Source organism: Rhineura floridana, chromosome 9, assembly GCF_030035675.1.
Source record: "Rhineura floridana isolate rRhiFlo1 chromosome 9, rRhiFlo1.hap2, whole genome shotgun sequence".
Lineage (NCBI taxonomy): Eukaryota > Metazoa > Chordata > Lepidosauria > Squamata > Rhineuridae > Rhineura > Rhineura floridana.
The window spans coordinates 112289619-112306676 of record NC_084488.1 but is presented as its reverse complement, the minus strand read 5'-3'; the positions used below and the strand labels follow the sequence as shown (position 1 = coordinate 112306676).

Sequence of the window (17058 nt, the reverse complement as noted above, 5' to 3'; positions counted from 1 at the left end):
ACTCATCTGAGAACAAGGCTACTCATTCTTTCAAACTAAAATTTGTAACATTTTTTTAAAAAATCACATTTGATTTCAAGAAATCCCATTTACATTAACTAGAATTCCAAAGCCAATTAGCTCAGCCCATGACAGAAGGCTTATTCAAACCAGTATTGCGAATAACCATGTGTCACTAGACCCTTTTCAGCACCATGGTCATTCCTTAGTAACCTTGATTGGCAGGTATCACCCAAAACAGAACAGTTGCAACCAAACTGAATAATTGATTGAGCTGGTGTAGGGGAGGCACTCTCAAGAACAGAGCTGAATCTTGTGCACACTGTGCACAAAAGTAAAAGTAAAATCTGCTCCTAAAAGACCATGTCCACTTAAATTAAAATTTATTGTCTCCCATGCAGTGCTCCAATGCACACACCAAGTTTCCCCATTCACTTCACTGTCAAGAAAATTCTGCACATGCAGTGAGAACTGCCTCTCTGACACCAAGGAAATGGTGAAAACTTTGTGGATACAGCAACTCTGTGGTTTGAGCAATGCTACATGTTTGCAAGGAGCAGGTAAAGGGACAAAACTGACATCAAAAGAGGCTACATCAGTATAACCAACATAGAATCATAGAATAGTAGAGTTGGAAGGGGCCTATAAGGCCATCAACCCCCTGCTCAATGCAGGAATCCAAATCAAAGCATTCCTGACAGATGGCTGTCCAGCATCCTCTTGAATGCCTCCAGTGTCATGGAAGACACAGCCTCTGGCTGTAGATGTCAGAAAGGTGTTGGCCTAAGTTAACTCTGTAATAGGAGAAAGTAGCTATTATTAAGAGGGGAGGGAAAAGAGGAGCACACAAGGAAATTACCTTTTATTTGAATGATCAGAGAATGGGGGCATTTAAAAACATCTAGATTAATTAGTCAGATCATTGTACTAATGTCCCAATTCCTTTAGGCAGGGTTCTAGTAGCCAGAGAGCTTGGTCATCCTTATCTCAGACTTCCATACAACAATAATTTCAGTTCTGAAGTGATGTTATCACTACTTTACAGTATTTTACTACTTTGCTGTCAAGTATGCAGTATGTCCCAGTTAAGACTGAACTGAGGTTTCAGTGTAGGCCTCTCAAGTCTATAACTCCTCGATTCTTATGGTCTCTACAGAGCCAAAACCAACACAGCCAAGGACTTCTACTCTGGACTTACTACTGCATCATGCAACTACAGTATAACTTTGCCGCTTATTGGAAAAGCATCAAGCTACCTGTTGAGAGGCAACTAAAAATATATATAATACATCTGTAATTCCGGTTTATCCAAACATTCAGTATTAATCTTCAACAATTAAATCTCAAAAGCAAATGCAATTTCAGTGTAATGAAAATCAAATCACCATTTCTAACAATGCTGGCTTTTTCTCATTCAAGATGTAGGTCAGAGAAACCAACTCTGCCTCAGCAAGTATATTAAATTCAGTAATCTAAAAGGAAATGATGAAGTCTGACAGCTGAAACTACCACATCAGATTGATTCTTTTTTAGTTATTAGACTATGTAAAAGGCCTCACAAAAGAAGGGAACTGAAACTGGCACAACACACAGTCGTCCACTAGGTTTTCCAACTACTTATTATCAGCTTGCTATGTCAGCTGTTTTAATACTGGGTTCTTTTTTATTTAAAATTAGCTAAAGGCCTTTACGTGCTGATAGGAAAGGAAAGGAAAAGAATATTTCACCAAATTTTCTACTTCCCTTCCACCACAGAGGTCAGTTCTTCAAAAGAGATAGGAGCAGAAAACTTTCTGCATATCAATATATAAAGAAAAACAGATCATCTTAAATTACTTTTACAAACAGTAATTGCCATTAAGCCGCTGATACAGGTGGCAAAAACCTTTGGGCAACATCTCTGAAGGCCTGAGAAAAGTAAATGACAAGAAGACATGAAAATTCGCATCAGATTTCAGCGATTACATTCCAAAAACTATGCAAGATTACAAAAATTATCATTCAACAACTAAAGGTAAAGGTGTCCCCGCACTTATAGTGCGAGTCGTTTCCGACTCTTAGGGTGACGTCTTGCGACGTTTACTAACTAGGCAGACCGTATATATGGGGTGGGATTGCCAGTTCCTTCCCCGGCCTTTCTTTACCCCCCAGCATATGCCGGGTACTCATTTTACCAACTACAGATGGATGGAAGGCTGAGTGGACCTTGACCCCTTTTACCAGAGATTCGACTTCCTCCTTCCGTTGGAATCGAACTCCAGCCATGAGCAGAGCTTCAGCTGCGTTACCGCTGCTTACCACTCTGCGCCACGGAGGATTCAACAACTAGACACCTTAATTAATTATCAGCCCAAATCCCTGTCCTAGAAAGTTTTATATGTACTCAAAAATCTGTAACACTGACCACCTATTGGTCCAGGTCACACATAATATTAAGCCAAACTATCCTAAGTTGAATGGGCAAGTGTGTTGGTGCATATTTAGAAAATCATGGCTGCTTTGCTCTTTTCCTGGTCCTACTGCTGTCATGCTACCAGGAGCTCAGCCATGGTTTGGCTTAGTGTCACTTCAGTACCTGGGCTTGTGGTTTGTCTCCCCCAAAGAAACCATGAGCAGTAACCCAATAACAAAGCTTGGTTATATAGCCTTGGTTTGTTTGGAGAAAGACAAACAATGAGCCTGGGTTTAGACACAACACTAAGCCAAACTATGGCTTAGCCCTTAGTAATGCAGCAGCAGCAGCAAGACTGGGGAAGGAGCAAAGCAGACACAATTTTCTAAATGACACTGCACCAGTATGCTTGCTTGTTCATGCTTAGCTATGGCCTTGCTCAGCGTTACAGGCAAACTAGGCTAATGGGACATACTGAGTGGTTAATGTTGCAGATTTTGGGTTACATGTAAAACCTTCCAGGAGCATCCTGTTGTCTCAGGCAAAGCCACAGCTACCGAAAGGATTTATCTGTATATTAATTTGTGTACTATAAAAATCTGGTACAAACCTTCCATTGTATCAAGGACATCAGTGATTTCCTACTAATTCAAAAGTTAATCCCTCAATAAGCAGCATCAACTGGATAATAGCATACTTGTCACATCTGATGTAAAGACTAATGACATCAATATACCACATAATGATGGGATCCAGCTCTAAAAGAATTTATGAACACAAGACTTTCTAATGAACCTTTCAGAGGTTGTCACCACCTCAACAATACCCATAATAATCTCTATTATGCCAACCAAAACATCACAAAATAGTGTGTAAACTTTCGAGTTCTCCAGAATACTTGGTTCTTACTAGCAACAACTTTATTTGTAGCAATGAACACTATCTACAAATATTTAATTTTAGGGAAACAACCTGGCGCCAACTAGCACCAATTCATAATCAAGCAAAGTAAGATAATAACAGATTTGTACCGTAAATCCACGAATTCTCACACTTAAACTATAATTTCTGCCTCCATTAAAAAACAAAATCTGTAGTTTTGATCTTCTGAATTAAAACATAGCTACGGCAACAACATTTATCTGAAGGGAATGTATGAATGTAAAGAGCTCTTTCTTCACAAATACCCTTCTCAGGTCATTGACACATCCACCATATATTTAGCTAATCCATTTAATTCCCTGCTCCACAAAGGTGGACAATACAAAAAAGGAGCAGCATATATGCCTGTAGTGCTAAAACCTTCATCCAGCATCCTTACTTCTTATGATTAAGAAGAGCTACTCCTTTGTAGCAGACTCACAGCTTCTGGCAAAAGTCCTCAGCAAGTCTCTTTTCACAGCTTTCCATCTGCTCCTAATCCATGCAAATAATTTGTGGGAACTCAGCTAAAATTATCTATCATCAATCCTGGATTCCATCAACACAAATCTAATTATTTTATGGAAACCTTCAAAAGCAGAATGACGGCTTGTGATGTTCTGCTTAATGTAATACGTTATGTAATTACGTTACAACAGAATGCAAATGTCCAGATACCACATGGAATGTGGTAGGAATGCAATGGCCGCTCTTCTATACTGTTTCATAAATCACAAGTCAGTAGTCACAAGAAAAAAAGCTTGAGCAACCTCTTTGTGGGTAACAGAGAGTAGTTAAACCAGCTTGCCCTGATTTGTCACCATTCCTTAGAGGTTGTTTCAAAAACTAGTTGACAATAAAGCCTTGGCCTGCATCTTGCCATGAATCTTGTCCCATATCATTTATTTATTTATTACATTTGTATACCACCCCATAGCCAAAGCTCTCTGGGAGGTTTACAACAATTAAAACATTAAAAATATACAAATTTAAAAACACTTTGTTTAAAAACAATTTAAAAACACATGCTAAAATGCCTGGGAGAAGAGGAAAGTCTTAACCTGGCACCGAAAAGATAACAGTGTTGGCGCCAGTGCACCTTGTCAAGAAAATGATGCCATAATTTGGGGGCACCACTGAGAAAGCCATCTCCCTTGTTGCCGTCCTCCAAGCTTCCCTCAGAGTAGGCACCCGGAGGAGGGCCTTTGATGTTGAGTGTAGTGTACGTGTGGGTTCATGTCGGGAGAGGCGTTCCATCAGGTATTGTGGTCCCAAGCCGTGTAAGGCTTTATAGGTTAAAACCAGCACCTTGAATCGAGCTTGGAAACATACAGGCAGCCAATGCAAGTGGGCCAGAATCAGTTTTATATGTTTGAACCGTCTGGTCCCTGTTACCAATCTGGCCACTGCATTTTGCACAAGCTGCAGTTTCCGAACCGTCTTCAAAGTCAGCCCCACGTAGAGCGCATTGCAGTAATCTAACTTGGAGGTTACCAGAGCATGGACAACAGAAGCCAGGTTATCCCCGTCCAGATAGGGGCATTGCTGGGCCACCAACCAAAGTTGGTAAAAGGCACTCCGTGCCACCGAGGCTACCTGAGCCTTAAGTGAGAGAGATGGTTTTAGGAGAATCCCCAAGCTACAAACCTGCTCCTTCAAGGGGAGTGCAATCCCATCTAGGACAGGTTGGACATCCACCATCTGGTCAGAAGAACCACCCACTAACAGCATCTCAGTCTTGTCTGGACTGAGCCTCAGTTTATTAGCCCTCATCCAGTCCATTGCTGCAGCCAAGCACAACATTCAAAACATTCCTTCCCAATACTGTCTACTAGAGATTGCTCTGGAACATTCTCAATTTTTCCCTTTCACTTTTCAGATTTAAATCTAGTTTCATAATTCTTTTCTTTTCTAAGACTATTATTATTATTCAGATAATTCCAAATCTATTCATTTGTGTTTTATTTATTTATTAGATATCTTGCCCTTCCTCCCAGTAGAAGCCCAGGGCGGCAAACAAAAGCACTCTAAACATCATAAAAACAGACTTCAAAATATATTACAACAAAATATATTAAAACAAAACAACTTTGAAAAGATCTTTTTTTAAAAAAGCTTTAAAATATATTAAAAAGCAATTCCAACACAGACAAAGACTAGGATAAGGTCTCTACTTAAAAGGCTTGTTGAAAGAGGAAGGTCTTCAGCAGGCACCGAAACGATAACAGATATGGCACTTGTCAAGAACTTGTCAAAAAGCTTGAATTCTTGTGCGAAGAACTGTGGGATTTCACCTTGTCCAGAAATGAGGCCTCTGTGTGTGAGCAAAGTTTTTGCAGTTTCATTTCTCAGCTGCAGTTAATTAGTAGTCCTATGTAAAGACACCTGCTGTCTCTTGAGAGCCTAGTACTCAAGGTCAGCCTAGCCTGTGAATGGAGGGGAGTACGTGCCAGTTAAGTGCAAAGACATGGAGCAGTATTATCTCATGAGAAAGCCCGATTGGCTAATTAGTCTGGTCTGTCGCTAAGGGTTTTCCCACAAGTATAGGAATAGAATCTTTAGCCTTTGTTACCCTGGAATCCATCTTGCCTATGGGTGGATATATGTGTGGGTTCCACTGCCATCTACTACCCAACCAGAGCTTGGAAGTAACTCGTTATTTTTAACTAGTTACTTTTAATTCGTTACAATTTTAAATAACGAGTGGGTAATTCCATTACATTTGGCAAGTAACGTAACGAATACTAATTTCCCTACTTTTCAGCTTCAACTTTAACGTTTCCACGTTAGGTTGGACGTTACTTGGGGGCGGGAACAAGGGGAAGTCAGCTCCTCGCTGTGATTGGTTAACACAAGACATGTGCCTCACACTGATTGGACCTCTGCGCAGACTGTCTCTTCCCTCGTGATCTGTGTTAGGAGGCATGAGGGAAGAGGTTGAATAGGCAGGGGGAGCCTGCTAGCGTCTGACTCTGAGAGGAAAAAATGGACGCCGGAGGAAAAAGCCAGGGCAAGGACAACAACGGAGGAGAAGGCTGCAGCAGAATGGCGAAGAGCTGTGGAGGTGAGTGATGATTATTTGTGTGTGTGTGTGTGTGTGTGCCCTGGTGCGTGTGTTTTCGGCTGGAGTCTCTGGTTTTGGGGGGGGGCTCCGGCTCTCTGGCTACCACCCCTTACTCTCTGGACTCTCTGCTTCAATTTAAAAAAAAAATTAAGTTTCTAGGTGGTCTAATTCCCGAGATATACACCAAAACGTAAACCCCCCCTGCACAACTTTTTTTTAAACAGACCATGCTCTAGCTACAACTCCCATCAGCCCAATCCAGTGGCCATGCTGGCTGGGGCTGATGGGAGTTGTAGTTTAAAGTAACTTTTCAAAGCTCTGGCTGCAACCCGGCCCTTTCATGATTGTGAGTAAAGTGCAGACTTGTGTTTGTGTTGTAAATCTCTCTTCCTCCAACCCTATTTTTAAAGAAATTAGGCAGGGTTTATCACAGTTTTTATTATGTAGGAAACTAATACTCATTTTTTAAAAAAATGAATGAAGTTTATTTATTTATTTTTATTATTTTATTTATATCCCACCCTTCCTCCCAGTAGGAGCCCAGGGCAGCAAACAAAAGCACTAAAAACACTTTAAAAATCATAAAAACAGACTTTAAAATATATTAAAACAAAACATCTTTAAAAACATTTTTAAAAGCTTTAAAAACATTTTTTTAAGAAAAAGTTTAAAAACATATTAAAAAGCAATTTCAACACAGAGGCAGACTGGGATAGGCTCTCAACTTAAAGGACTTATTAAAAGAACAAGTTCCTTATCACTTGAGGCTGCAGTTTTCCCTGGTTGAGTAAGCCCCATTGAATACATTGGGACTTGCTTCTGAGTAAACAAACATAGGATTGCACTATAAATATCTTTACAGGTTATATAAATAAACATATTTGATAGTCATGCTTATATAAATATTTTCATAGAATCATAGAATAGTAGAGTTGGAAGGGGCCTATAAGGCCATCAAGTCCAACCCCCTGCTCAATGCAGGAATCCAAATCAAAGCATTCCCGACAGATGGCTGCCCAGCTGCCTCTTGAATGCCTCCAGTGTCGGAGATCCCACTACCTCTCTAGTAATTAGTTCCATTGGTGTATGGCTCTAACAGTTAGGAAGCTTTTCCTGATGTCCAGTCGAAATCTGGCTTCTTGCAACTTGAGCCCATTATTCTGTGTCCTGCACTCTGGGATCATTGAGAAGAGATCCCGGCCCTCCTCTGTGTGGCAACCTTTCAAGTACTTGAAGAGTGCTATCATATCTCCCCTCAGTCTTCTCTTCTCCAGGTTAAATATGCCCATTTCCTTCAGTCTCTCCTCATAGGGCGTTGTTTCCAGTCCCCTGATCATCCTTGTTGCCCTCTTTTGAACCTGTTCCAGTTTGTCTGCATCCTTCTTGAAGTGCAGAGACCAGAACTGGACACAGCACTCAAGATGAGGCCTAACCAGTGCTGAATAGAGGGGAACTAATACTTCACATGATTTGGAAACTATACTTCTGTTAATGCAGCCTGATATAGCATTTGCCTTTTTTGCAGCCACATCACACTGTTGGCTCATATTCAGCTTGTGATCAACAACAATGCCAAGATCCTTCTTGCATGTCGTACTGCTGAGCCAAGTATCCCCCATCTTATAACTGACTGTGCATTTGGTTTCTTTTTCCTAAGTGTAGAACTTTTACTTCCACCCAGTTTTGTCATGCTGTGTCCCTATAAGTATCCAATTGCATACTATGGTTGTACAATACTTCCTTTACATTTTAAGTATGCCTTGGGGTACTCATGGTTCTCCATTATTTTCATCCTGAGGGGCAGATAGGCTGAGAAATGGTGAGTAGCCCATGGTCACCCACTACACTTTATAGCTTATTTTCATTTTGAAAAATTAATTAAAACAATTTACATGCAGGCAAAATTTATTAAGCGGATTCACACAATATGTGTAAAGCACATCCAACTCGCATTTAAAGCGCATGACTTCCCCTAAAGAATTCTGGGAAGTGTCATTTCCCCCTCACAGTTATAGTTCTCACCACTCTTAACAAACTGCAGTTCCCATGATTCTGTGGTGGGATTCATGTGCTTCAAATGGGTGTTGAATGTGCTTTAAAGGAATGGTGTGGATCTGCCCTAGGTATGATGTTCATTCAAGAGTGAATTGAAAAGAACAATTTTAAAAGATACTTCTTACTCTTACTCATTTTTCAGACCTCTTTCTGAAGAAAAGGGTCAAATCTGTAAAAACATTTGGAGCAGCCACATTAAAAGATACGGGCAGGGTATTCCAGGCAGGGGGTTGCCAACCCTGCTTGGATATGGATGTCTTTGCAGAAGAACCCTAAGTCAAGGTTTACCAACAGCACAGTCCAGACTATATCTACTTAGAAGTCAGTCCTGTTGAGTTCTATGGGGCTTAATCCCTTAGTAAGTGTGTTTAGAATTGCAGCCTTCAGGAGCCTCCATCTTTACTCCCCAAAGCTCCCATCTAACATCTCCACAACACTAGGCTCCTTTGTCTCTGCTGTGGCCTTCTGGTGACTGCCCTAGCCTGAAGGCACTTAACCCTTCTTGCTGAAAGCAAGTAGGCTAGATTAAATGTTCCCTACCCAGGCTCATATATATAAAATATAAACAGCATTTTGTCAAAAGTATTTTTGTCTACATTTTATACCTCCTTGGTTTTCCAAGCTTGGCATGGAATGCTTCTCATACAGAATTAATTTGAAATGCTGCATATTTATTATCATAATCATCATATTCAAAATAAAAAATATATGTACCACCTTCAAGTTGATTCCAACTTATGGTGACCCTATGAATAGGGTTTTCATGAGGCTGAGAGGCAGTGACTGGCCCAAGGTCACTCAGTGAGCTTCATGGCTATGTGGGGATTTGAACCCTAGTCTCATTTTGTTCTCACAACAACCCTGTGAGATAGTAGGTTAGACTGGCCCAGGCAGGGTTATTTAGTGAGCAAAAATGATGCAAATAGGATCTCTTTTAATTGTGCTATCGACCTGCTTACTTCCACTCTGACTGGGGCATCTTGCAGCGTGGGGAAGAGATGGGGGCACATCACAGCTGAATTTCACCCACATAGGAGCATTATCTCTTGTTTATTACAGAGACGCCTGTTGCAGGTTTTGCTGCTGAGAGCAGCAGTCAGTTAGTGCGGCCACTTGCGTCACAGCTTGTTGATCCTGAGGAGGCAAAACTAGAAAGTGAGGTTCAGAAAGGAGGCCCTGTGCACGAGGAGGAGGAGGGCATGAAGCAGTGCCAGTTGCCCACAGCCACATCTGCAGAACAGCAAGTACCATGGTTTGGCTTTGAGAAAGCTTGTACATTTGTGAGCCAGAGTGGGAAAAATGTTGTTGTACGATGCAATTACTGCCTTCCAAGGATCAAAAATCTGACATCAGCTGTTTCCTCCTCATCCAATGTGAAGAAACATTTTGAGGTAAGCCTTTGTCATGCTGGTCCTCAAAGAGTGTCCATTGTCTATTGATGTTTAAATTGTGAAGTTCCTCTTCCATTTTTTCTTGGATTCATGCTTTGTTCTTCTTCCTCAGAGGGCACACCCTGAGAAGCTGAGAGCAATTGAAGAAGCAATAAAGGCAAGGAGACGTGGCCTTCCTGAACCAATGCATGACACCCCTCCTCCCAAAATGCTGAAGCAGCAGCAGACAACCCTTGAGAGGTGGGGATCTGGCAGGGATCTGCTTCTTCTGGCAGCCTGCGTACACCCTCGCTTCAAACTAGATCGGCTGGAATCGTGTCAGGCCACCACCCATACCAACAAGTAAGAACATTAGGGAAGCCCTTTGGGTGGATTACTCCAAGGGAAATGTTGTCTCAAGGGAGGCATCAGAGGGCTTAAGGTGGTAGGCAGGGGCTGGGCCTTTTCTTCCTGGGGCTCCTCATCACAACCTTGGGTTGCTGCAGGTAATCAGGAAATGAAGAGCAGATGATGGTTTCCTAACATATATGTGTTAACATATCCTCTCTCTTTCTTAGATACACAATGGAAGCCTTGCTGAAAGCCGAAATAAAGATGGGTGTACTTAATGAGGACAGTGATCAGTCTTCAGATAAAGACCAGGAAGGAGATGACTTAGAAGATGACTTCTTTAACTTTCTGCCCCAGGGCAAGAAGTCAGCAGTGGACACTGCTGAGGAGGAACTGGTGAGGTACCTGAGGTCTCCCAGCAGGGAAGTGTCATCACTCCATGGCTTTCCACGTGTGCTGCGGTGTTTTTTGCAGCACAACACAGGCATGCCTTCAAGCGCCGCAGTAGAACGCCTGTTCAGTACTGGTGGCAACGTAATGACTGTAAAAAGACATTCCTTGTCTGACATGCTCTTTGAGCATCTTGTTCTTTTGAGACATAACAGAAACATATTATAAAAGCATTTCAAGTGTAAAATTTGATTTCAAGAGTTGGGGTATCTTCATTGCTTGGGGGGATGTGAGATTCTGTTATGCCATTCTGTTAATCTTATGGATAAAATTTTTTATTCTACTACCCCCTGTGTGTGTGTGTTTATTTTTAATATTGTTTTAGGCTTCTTAGATGTGCAGCAGCCAAGGCCAGCACCTTGTAGGAGTTTTTTTTTAAAAGTAACTGAAATGTAATTGTAGTGATTACTTTTGAGGAAAAGTAATCAGTTACTTTCAGAGCAACTGCAATTGTAACGGCAATTACTACTTTTTGGGCCAAGTAATTGTAACTGTAATTTATTACTTTTTAAAAGTAATCTTCCAAGCTCTGTACCCAACTTGGCATCTCTGGGGAGATGCTGGAACTTACAACAAGATACCTCAAGCAAGTATAGACTAGGTTAGCTAGTTTTGTTATTTTGTTTTGTGACAGAACTCTTTGTATTTTTCCTGGCTCTTTTGGGTATGGGTTTTAAGGAATAATTTTGCTGCTATTAATTTTGCACTTATATTTTATTCAATAAAGCTACTTCTTATGTGCATGTTCATTGCAGGGGGAAATTGGCTCTGAATCTGGTACCTTAGCCACTGATCACAGACTACTGTGTATTTGGCTATTGCCTAAGGCTCCAGGACAAGGAGTTCTCTTTGACTCTTGCCTTTGGGAATCCTTGGCAGGTTTATTTCTGGGTTCTGGGTTTCCCCTGACTCAGAGTGGTTAACCAGTTCAAGAGGTGGTGGCAGTCTACCTACCTTGCAGGGTTGTTGTGGCTCACTTAGCCCTGACAAAGGGAGTTATTTTGCCAGGATCAATTGCTCTGGGTTGGGAGTTGGGTCCTGGGACCGCATGCTGTGCCAGGCGGCTGGCCCGCATGCATGGCAGCGCTTTACTAATATTGAAGGAGAGGGAATTCCAATGGGTAGGTGCCACTACACTAAAGGTCCATTTCCTATTTTGTGCGGAACAGACCTCCTGATAAGACAGTATCTGCAGGAGGCCCTCACCTGCAGAGTGTAGTGATCGACTGGGTACATAATTGGTAGGACAGTCTTTCAGGTATCCTAGTCCCAAACTGTGTAGGGTGACATGTTGGCAATACCCTGCCCAAGTGAGCAGTCTTGCTGCCACATTTTGCACCAGTTGCAGCTTCCAGACCAATCTCAAGGGCAGCCCCACATAGAGTGCATTACAATAATCCCGCCTGGAAGCTACCAGTGCATGGACAACAGTGGTCAGGACATCCCAGTCCAGAAACAGCTGCAGCTGTCTTACCAGCCAAAGCTGGTAAAAGGCACTCCTAGCCACGAGGTCACCTGGGCCTCTAGTGACAAAGATGAATCCAGGAGCACCCCCAGACTATGGATCTGCTCTTTCAGAGGGAGTACAACCTCATCCAAAGTAGGCAACTAACCAATTATCTGAACTTGGGAACCACCAACCCTCAGCGCCTCTGTCTTGCTAGCATTCAGACTCAGTTTACTGATTTTGGAAATCATTATCTTCAATGGGAAAAACCCTGCCTTCTGACACCTGTAACTGTAACATTTTTAATTTGAATGGACTGAAGTTTGCAGGCTGAAGACTACTCCCTCACAGTATCATTTCAGGGACATTAGACAAAGGCTTCATCTGTGAGGCAATTAAAAAAGGGGCAACATTCAGTAAACTTCCTTTGCTTTTGCCACCTATAACTTATTTTTCAAAATGGTCAGAGTGCCTGTGTTGGAGACAGGGGTGCGGGGTGCAGGCAGGGAATGATGCTGTTTAATTTCTCTGAACTTAAAATAATGGGTCAATAGTCTGCCTATTATCCTTTGAACTGTTCTCTGACTGACATGGAAACATAGCAATGGAGTTCTGCATTCAAATGACATGACATTTTGAGGAATAGCAGTAGTCCCTCTGGATATCAGACCTCCCAGGTTTTGAAAAGTTTAAACCCAGGGTGCCAATCTTGTAAACAAAAGGGGAAGTTTGCTAAATTATTATTATTATTGTTTAATGAGAGACTAAGGCTGCAATCCAATACACACTTACCTAGGAGTAAGTCCCAGTGAACCCAGTGGAGCTTACTTAAGAATAGACATGTATTGGATTTCAGCCTAAGCCCTTTTCACCTAGCACATGGGGGGGGGTCGGGGTGTTCTATGGTGGGGTGATGTAGATGAACACCAGATAATGGGAGATTGTGGGGTACAAATTATACAACTGCATTCTTGGTCAACATTATAGAACTTCCCTGTCACTTTCAGAGCTGGCTCCCCACCCCACCCCAATCACTTGACTTTTTGATTGTTAAGATTTTTCAACTGCCAAGTAACACAATGCAAATTGTTAAATTATTAAATCTAATAAATAATAATAAATTCAAAGTGAAAAAATATGAATGAAAATAAATATGAAAGAGAAATACAAAAGAATAAAACTTTAATTCGGAATAAGCTGATTGGGATCAAGCATAATTCATATTTATTAAACAGGTATGGGACTATTTTGTATTAATTTTTCTCCATATTAAACTAATGAATATCCTTAGTGTTTATAAGTGTGGCTAAAACTATGCCACGTTAAGAAGTCAATTACAAAAATAGCAACCCAAAACCTTAAAATCAAGTCTCGCTTTGCTTTGTGGGATATCACCCTTGCAACATAACTTATAAGCATTTTCCAAATGGGTGGCATTCAATTCAGCTCCGTTTTTCTAACACAAATGAACAATATTATACAGCCATGAGAGTAGCTGTATACTATAGTCAGCATGGATTTTCTGCATTCTGCAATGTTAAATTGAAAATACCTCCCATGCTTATTTCAAAACAAAACCTTATAAACCTTATAGTCCTGAACTCAGAAACGCTTGCTTAGCAACACTCTAAATTTTCATAGTGATACACAAAACAGTCAGAGAGAATCTTGAGTTCAAAGTGTAAAGAGAGAGAGAAAAAAACAGACCCCTTTTGGACTTTTTTCTGTCAGAATTCTCCTAATTTGTTGAAATTAATTAAAAATCAGCCATATTCACAGAGTATCTGTAATCCTATTACTGACCTTGCCCCATACTCAGACCGTCATCTCCTGCAGTTTAAAAGTTCAAAAAAATGCCTGGCTGATTTTTAATTAATTTAAGAAATTTAGCATTGGAGTGAATGATAAGCCCAGGCATGCTCGGTAAGAACCAACTGTCAGTGTTTTAAAAGCCAGACTCACAGCTACTTGGCTTGGCTAATCAGGGGCCACACCCACACTGGACCTTTATTTCACTTTAGACAGTCATGGCTTCCCCCAAAGAATCCTGGGAAGTGTAGTTTGTGAAGGGTGCTGAGAGGAGACTCCTATTCCCCTGACAGAGCTCCAGTGGCCAGACCGGTTTAACACTCAGCTGCTCTGACTGAAGCTCTGTGAGGGAAACAGGGCATCTCCTAGCAACTCTCAGCACCCTTCACTAACTACACTTCCCAGGATTCTTTGGGAGAAGCCATGACTGTCTAAAGTGAAATAAAGGGCTGGTGTGGATGTGGGCAGGGACAGCTTTTGTTTAAATTTCTACAGCAGGTAGAAATTTATTCTATCTGCTGTAGAATAAAAAGGTGGGAGAAACACTGAAAAACAATATACTATTCACAGTGTTTTCCTTTTGGAAAGGAAAGGGTCTTCCCCTCTGCCCAGTGCCCACCCACCCAATCTCCTCCCTCCCCCTCTCCGCCCCTCCCCCAGGTCAGTTTACCTATACCAAGCATGACTGCACAGGAGTAAATCCCACTGAACTCAATAAGCATGCAAATGATCAAACCTGCTCTCCCCTCCTATCTCCCATCACCTCCCTTTTGCCCCTTCCCTCTTACTTCCCTTTACCCCTCCTCCCCCCCTTCCAATCCCCTCCTTCCCTCTCCCCCTCCTTCTGCTCCCCTCTCCCCTCCCTTCCATATGCTCAGAGGCACGTTACCAAATTCTTCCAAGCTACACGGAAAGTGGATTGGACTGTGAAAGACCAACCCAAATTCTGTTTGCATTTTGACAAATTTGTAGGGCAGTACTGTATCTCAGACAGGAGGTCAGGTCTCCTGCTCCCCTGGTGCATTCACTATAGCTTCCCAATTTCCTTGCTTTTTAAAGTTTGATAGAAATATCTGTTAGTAATAGGTACATTCTTAAATCGTAAGGTTTTTTGCCTATTAGTGAATATGTTCATGTGCAGTCAAACTTTGCTAGAAGAAAAATGCAATTAAAACAAGAAAATAAATTTGCAAACATGGTTTGCATACCTGAGTAAGAGATCAAAAAGGAAGCTGTATCCTTGCCATATCCTAAAATCATCTAAAAGTGTTTGGGAGACATCACTGGAATCTTTCAGGAAGCAAGAAAGGCCAGCAAACATCTCAACTATTTCTAAGGGAGAAAGGTCATCCGATTGTTGCATGTTTTGAATACACGTTGACAGGCATTCTTTTTCTGTAAAGACAATATTTTTTTTGAAAAAACAGCCTTTTTCATATTATACAAAAATTATCAACCACAACTATTCTCGCATAGTACGGTTATGGACTAGTTAGCATCAATCAATGGTCAAGAATAATGTCATGTACTGGGCTTAGAGCTATTTCACACAGTCTAAAAATATAAAAACAGATGATTGGGACACCCACATTTTACACATCTGGGAAACATACAAAATGGGAAGTTGGACATCCACACAAGTTTTACACACATTTGCAGAGTGAGCACTTTAGTGGAGCAATTTCCCCCTTCACGTGTTACAAAGAATTACAACTGCATCCACTTCTTACCATTTGCCAGGATGTGCTAAATAACTTTCAAATATGTCAATCACATTTTTTAAAAAGAAATCACATTTTGTCCACTATGCCTCTGTGAGCATCTGATTATATCTTGACACGATTAATACATACAGCATAAGACGGGTGTGTCGGTTACAGCATATGTTCATGTGCAGACAGACTTTGCTAGGAGTCTATGTTAGGGGAAATGAAAACCACTGGATGATTTGAATAAGCTTTACTGCAGGAAGGGGGTCCTTACTCAAAGCATGAATATAATTTGGGTGTCATGTTTCCATATTAAAGCAGAATTAAATTGCAATTCATGGAGCTTATTTTAAATATAAAAAGTAGATGTATTTGATCAGGACTAGAATATTTACCTTAGTTAACACTCCACCTGTGATACTGACACATAAGCAACAGTTCTCAGAGACTGTGTATGGTATACTAGAGAACTACAGTGGCACAAGGCAGTGGCTTAATTTCCTTCAATATGCTACAAACGTTCCAGAGACAAGACAAGCAACAGCAGAACAGAAACAACCACCCAAGCTGCTTCTGCAAGGATCTAATGCTACATTACGCATAGATGACGAACAGGAACTACTCTTGGGATCTTTCAACATCAGCAGAAGTCACAAAACCACAACCACTCATGTGAGAAACAACTGTGTATATTGCTAAGTGGAAGCCAAGGAATGTCAGGACCCTACTGAGGTACAAGAATTAGGTCTTTCTCTTACCATCTCTTTTATGACATTATTATGAGTTTAGAAAAGAAATTCATTTTCCACAGCTTGTACACATGCAGACCATTCACTGTGATCTGCTGGTTTCCTGACAGCACACTATCCATTTATGTCACCTTGGTCGAGTTTCAGAAATAAGAGGGTGTATGAAATGTTTGGATGACAATGTATGTCAGGCATCTCACAAATGGATGAGTGGGACAGCAAGCTTGACAGGCCCAATTTAGAGTTACAGACCACCCTACAATCACCTCCCCACTGGGTTCAAGACAGGCACACACATGGCAGCAATATGTTATATCCACATGAGATAATACATCAACATTCCTATTTTACAAATAAGAATGGGATTATGACCAGCTCACGGCCACTCACAGAGAGAGAACCTATTGATGATAGAAATATATACAACAGCCTCCATATTATTTTGACAGAACAACAAATTACAACACAATACTAGCTTTATGAAATTTATACCAACCATGAATGTATTTGACTACATTGACGCTAAGGCCATGACGTGATATGGTCATCAGGACTTCCCCTGCACTCTTCCTCCAAGGCAGGTTATAAGGAGGGCACCATGAGGTTATTGCACTGAATAGAAGCTGAAGATCATCTTTCTGAGCAAGTTCTTCCGCCGGGGACACAAAACTGCACAGTTTCACTAAGATCTGAAAGAAAAGGCCACTGAATTCATTTTTTAAAAAATGAAGCTCATATAAT

General features: G+C 41.2%; 1 protein-coding gene across 4 annotated transcripts in view; it reads right to left on the bottom strand.

Moving 5' to 3' along the window:
* Window positions 1-17058, bottom strand: part of WDFY3 (WD repeat and FYVE domain containing 3) — a 241145-nt gene that overhangs the window by 155442 nt on the left and 68645 nt on the right. For all 4 annotated transcript variants that reach the window (XM_061583316.1, XM_061583318.1, XM_061583317.1 and 1 more), the window contains exons 6-7: window positions 16814-17006; window positions 15068-15254 (exon numbers count right to left, since the gene is read on the bottom strand). In XM_061583316.1, coding sequence (XP_061439300.1) covers window positions 15068-15254; window positions 16814-17006 — 380 coding nt within the window. The remainder of the gene's footprint in view (window positions 1-15067; window positions 15255-16813; window positions 17007-17058) is intronic.